We start from the raw sequence: 6000 nt of genomic DNA, 5'->3' as shown, positions 1-6000 counted from the left end.
TATAATTAAACTAAAATTTTTTTGAAAGAGAAAACATCTTCATGGGGTCTGGTAAAGATGCTATGACAGAAGTATTATTAACAAAAGCTAATTGTTTCTTTTCCCCCAGAAATTATATTATGATATATAAAATTTATTTCAGTATAAAAACATTCAGTCAATGTTTTACTGTTGCCAAGCAACAAAGTAACTCATAATTCTTTCTGCAGCCAAGTTCTTCTACATAACTGACTATCTTGAGGACAGGGAAAAGCTGTAGGACAAACCATTTTTCCCCTCTTTAAAGCAATTCAAACTATACTGCAATTTAGAAGCATGAACAAATTTTTATTCTAGACAAATTCTAATTTTTATTTATTGGGAAAGAGTTTATAAAGTTTTTATTTTAAATTGTGGTCATTAAAACATTTTAAAAACCAAAATGACATCAGATCATAAACAAGGACAGATCACTATCCCTGAGCCTCCCATCAAAGCAGTGAAAGTACCACTGAGGAAAATGGATTACACTCACTACTGTCATCTCCTTAAAAAAATGGAGATGCCCTTTGTGAGAGGACGTGAGGACAGACATATATTTAGCAGTTTTGAAGAGAAAGACAGTCGTGCTTTCCTAAAATTTCACCCTTATCCTTCTCCTGGCCAGCCAGACTATCACTTATACTGTCCATATCCCCCACCTCCTGGGAAAGATTTTGCCTTATTTCCACATCGAAAAGAAATGTCATTGGGTGATCCTTGTTCAGGATTTATAAGTGCAGGAGGTGATGCTAATTTATTGCCTGGAGTTGGCAAAAGCATCCCAAACTTAGCAAATTACATTGATGTGAAGCCTCAACAACAAATTCCTTTAACAGAAAAGGGATTAAAGAAAGAAATTAAAAAGCGAACAACACTATTAGAAGAGATAAATGAGAACACAAGATGGAATTCCACGAAAACATCTGATGCTGTCATGAGAGCCAGACTTGGAGGTAAATAAAAAAGCAGCTTTTTTTTTAGCTACAGAATGAGAGAAAGGGGTAATATATATATATATATATATATATATATATATATATATATATATATATATATATATATATATATATATATATATATATATAGCTTAGGTAAAGGCTACCATAGTCCACTTTTAACACAGACCGTCAAGTTGTTTGAATTGGCTGTTGCCATATATATATATGTAATGTGTGTGTGAATATAATATTCAGAAATTAAGAGATTGATGATAGTAAAATATAGCTCTTAAGACAAAAAATTGTATTCTAGGTTATAAAATCAGTGGTAATATAACTAATATTCTATTGTATAAACCATATACAAATTATAATGTGGTTAATATCAAAGGGCATTATAAATCTGAGGATGAAGAGAATGACTAATACACTAGAGCTTGTGGCTAAAGAGGAGCGGGGTCCCTGATCATGGTTCCAGATTGGAAGAGGGTCCTTGTGAGTGCTCGTAGACCAGGCCAGAAGGGCAGTGACTACATCTCTGCTTAGATCATATCATCTTGGAAGAACTGAAATGGGAGAAAGTAATATATATTTGAAAATTAAGAAAACTAAAAATAGGCATTCATGTATCTAACAAGGTTCATTAATTGTTTTCAACCAATTGATAAGCATTTGTTAAGTTTATCTAAGTTCCATGTACTATATTAAGCACTGGAGATGCAGGGAAAGGCAAATTTTTATTTATGTATTAATTGGGAAGGAGAGATCAAGAAGGGCCAAGAGGTTAGCAATTATGATTTAAAAAAAAAAAGAGGGTTTTTGAAATTCAGAAAGAATTTTAGTTATATAGGATAATTTTGAAAGTAACATAGAATTTTTTGAAGTTACATAAAATGGTTCATAGTTTCATATAGAATAATCTTTTTTGTTCTGACATGTGATTACAAAACCTATTCCTCCCTTTTGGAGGAATTTATAAATAAAGGGGAGGAATGAGAAAAATAATACTCAAACCTACAAGAAAAAAATTCTCTGAAGCCATGGCAATTAAGCCTGCATCAATAAGAGAAGACAAAACATATCTACTTTTTATATAAAGCCTACTGATATAGTAGCAGAAAACTGTACTACTTAAAGCTTTCACTAAAATTTCATAAATGTCTCCAATTGTACTATGTTCTGGGAAAGGTACAGCCAATTCAAACAATTTGACAGTCTATGTTAAAAGTGGACTATGGTAGCCTTTACCTAAGCAAGTCTAGGGCAGTTACTTGTTTTGAATCAGCCCCTTCCCTCAATAAATAACATATTAGGGGCAGAAAATAATGTTCCTGTGCCCATCATATGATAGAAAGTAGATACTGCTATTACAAGGACAGGATTGGATTCAATAGGGCAAAACTGACAGTCAAGTCTCTCCTGGAAGATTTTACAGGTGGCAGAGAATTAATAGGTACACACTCTGCCACTCCCAGTATTCTATACAGGAGACAATATATTTGCCATATCAAAGAAGTAAGAGAAGACAGTGAGTTGGGAAATCTGATTCAAGACTACCAGGAATAGAAAAGTCCAGGATAAAGACAAGAACAAAATACCCAAGAGAAAAAGGTTAGACTTAGGCCTATCTCTTCAACAATGAGATGATTCAAACCAGTTCTAGTTGTTCAGTGATGAAGAGAGCCATGTACACTCAAAAAGAGGACAATGGGAATTGAATGTGGTTCACAACAACAAGCATTTTCCCTCTTTTTGTTGTTGTTTGCTTGCATTTTATTTTGCTTCACTTTTTTTTCTTGTGCTGCACAATAATTATGTAACTATATGCATATATTGGATTTAATATATATTTCTACCATGCTTAACATACTTGTCATTTAGGGGAGGGCATGGGGAAGGAGGTGGGAATTAGAACACAGGGTTTTGCAAGTGCTAATGTTGAAGAATTGTCCACACATATTTTGAAAAATAAAAAGCTTTAATTAAAAAAAAAAATTCAGGCCTAGCTCTAAAGAAACACAGCAGCATAGGAATTAATAAAAATAGAATAAGGGACAAGAACTTCCAAAAAGGTTACAATGAAATACATATAATTAAAGAAAAGCAAACCAAAAGATTCTTATGAAAAAGCAAAAAAAAATTAATTCTAAGTATAACTGTGAGATTGTGAATTGACAATAAATTCCAGAATCACTCAAAAATATATAAAACCTTTTAAAAAACTAAATTGAAAATAAGAGCTTTCAAAGATTAACAACAGAATAAACAATAAAACACATGATGCAAATCTCTCCAAATTAAGAGGCTCAGAAAAAGAGAATGAAATATTTCTAAATCATAAAGTGAAAGAAAATTTGACAAAAGGAAAAGGTCAAAAATTTGAAAGAATACATGGATTTTATACAACTTGAAATGACTGATCTTCAAGAGGAGGTTGCATATAATGTGTCTAGGGTAAGAATTCCTAGCCAAATGATGTATTTGCAGTTGAGTACAAAATGATGAGATTGATATAGCCACCAAATGTTGGGGTTCAGTCATGTGAAGAATGAAAAATGGCCATTTTCTTTGGCAAAAGATAGGTTGATTTAGGGAAAAAAAGGCTATAGACAAAATGAAGAGATAAACTAAACACCAGGACTAGTAAATATGAAAGAGTTGGGAGAGCATATAATTAGACAGGAAAGTGGTTTTAACAGTTAACAATGGAACAGACAAATTCTCTAGTGGAACTCATAATTAAACCAAGGAAAGGATATATATTCCATGAGATAGAAATATGCCCTTAACTGACAAGATAAATCAATAGAGAAATTTAGCATCCTAAAAAAGTTTGTTAGTTATAAGAAGGAGAAAGACACCATGAGACATAGGGGAGGAATGAGGAGAAAGATACCATGAAACAGAACTCTGTCATGGTGGGATTAATCCAAAGGGGTTCAGCAAAGATGGCTTGGGCTGTAGACCTATTTATTAGGGAAATTTAACTCTAGAAGTTTGATATAACTTGGATTTCCAACTGGATATAAAAAGATGGGGCCACCCATGACCTTCATGAAGGTAGGACTTTAAGATTAAACTGATCTCCATTAGTCCTCTTCCCTGCTTGCCTCAAGGGATAATTTTATCATTACTTGAGGCTCTCTCTGCCAACCCCACCTAGTAACTCTGGACCTCATCTAGGAGGAAAAAATGATTACAAATCCTAAGGTCCACAGGACTGAAATTAATACAAACAATTTGACCCAAAGTTTTGAAAATCAATATCAAAATATGGATTGATAAGGTCCACAGATAACTGATGGTAGAAAAATCTAAAGCTTAAAATTCCAAAAGAAATAATCATTATGATGAGGTTTGCCACAAGATAGAGAGTTGTGGGAACCCCTTCTGGTCAGTGCAGGTCCTTTGTAAAAGAATTTATGAACCCAAAAGTTAGACTGGCAAAAAGAAATTTATTGTCATAAGAAGTTGGCCTTTGCTAGGAAGACTGACTTCCTTCATGACAAGGCCCCAACAGAAAAGTAAAAGTCTAGCAGAGGAGTTCTGGCAAAGAGAAAGATAAAGATCCTAGCAGAGAAATCCCAACAGAGAGATAAAGAGGGGTGTGGTCCTGTTAGGGAAATAAATGAGAGAGATAGAGAGGGGTTAATGCTGAAAAGAGAATGTTTTCTTAGCTGGCAGAAGGTCCTCAAAGGTAGCTATGCCAAGCAGAGAGAGAGAGAGCAGTTCCTTGGCAAAATCCCTGCTTTTGCCCCTCTGCAAGGGAGTACCCCAAGTTGCCTCTTTCTACAATTTGAAATGTTAGCTAGGGGCTGGGTGCATTTTGAGTTGAAATCATACAGAAATCTTCAAGAATTGAATAGAAATTTTTCAATTGAATGAGTGTTCCTAGACTAATCTCCAACTCAATAGAGGTCCACAGAAATCTAGATCTCTAGCTCAGGCTAAGTAGGAGTGGTCCTGGACTCTACTAGTCCCACCAAGATAAACAGAATGAAACCACTTTACGTTGATTCCCTAGGGCTGGTCTTTCTCAGGGGAGAGTTCAAGGAGTTTCTCCTCTCCACGGAGTTCTCAAGTGCTTTACCTCATGGTTCGCCTCCAAAGTCAGAGAGAGACAGTTTCAGAGATCCCCACATCAATTACATTTCAGAATTTCATTGCTAAATAACACAGCTTACTAGTAGCCAAAAGAGAGGCCACCAGTTTAAAAAGAATACATTTGAAAAGCCCAAGAAGACTCCACAATAGAAAAGAGGTTAGAGAAATTAGCATTTTAGGGAAATTTAAGGAATTTGGAACAAATCATTTAAACAGGAGAAAGGGAGACCTTATGGGAATTGATTAGGCAATATATATATATCATAGGGATGAGAAGCCAAATTGCCTTGCTGTGAGCATGTAGAACCTTTCAGACTTTGGACTCCATTAGTATCTTTTTGAAAATATAGAGTGGCTTCTAGACTGCAATGACATACCTGTATAGAACTTTTGTAGAAATATACCTTATATAGTTATACCATAGTTCCCTTTTAATGTCCTGACCCAGTTTCTTCAATTTTCCTATTTAGTTACTCTTCCTCAGGTTATAACCTTTTCCTCTTAATGTTTGATGAGATAAAGGTTTTATATCTTTAGACTATAATCATTGCTTCTTAATGTTTGACAGGATAAAGGTCTATCCATTTTAGATATCATTAGAATATCAGGAGCCTCTCCAGTACTTCCCTCCATTGTGTCATTCTAGGTGCCTCCCCCTATTAAGTTATCCCCATCCAGGTATCTCCCCCATTATATCATTGTTGTTGTTAACCTATAAAAATCTTGCTGTCCCAATACCCAGGGCTGGATTCTTTGAGATAATAGTTTCATTCAGCCTTGGGACCAACCATGGATCCATTTGGTCCCAGTATATCTCTCCGTTTAATAAACTATTAAATTGGTCTCTAATCTCTGCTTTGCTCAGTTTCTCCGGCATTAAAATATTTGATAGTTATAAATTCATAACTTTTTTAGAAGTCTCCCAGACTCTTATGGA

The 6000-nt window shown here is 34.6% G+C and overlaps 1 protein-coding gene across 1 annotated transcript in view; it reads left to right on the top strand.

Annotated features, from left to right (window-relative positions):
- The first annotated feature begins 254 nt into the window (after nt 1-254).
- Nucleotides 255-6000, top strand: part of SPATA48 (spermatogenesis associated 48) — an 80664-nt gene continuing 74918 nt past the window's right edge. The window contains exon 1 of the mRNA XM_051984338.1: nt 255-974. Within this exon, the coding sequence (XP_051840298.1) occupies nt 422-974 (553 nt within the window). The 5' untranslated portion in view covers nt 255-421. The remainder of the gene's footprint in view (nt 975-6000) is intronic.

Source organism: Antechinus flavipes, chromosome 1, assembly GCF_016432865.1.
Source record: "Antechinus flavipes isolate AdamAnt ecotype Samford, QLD, Australia chromosome 1, AdamAnt_v2, whole genome shotgun sequence".
NCBI classification, from domain to species: Eukaryota; Metazoa; Chordata; class Mammalia; order Dasyuromorphia; family Dasyuridae; genus Antechinus; species Antechinus flavipes.
This window is presented reverse-complemented; position numbering and strand designations above follow the sequence as displayed.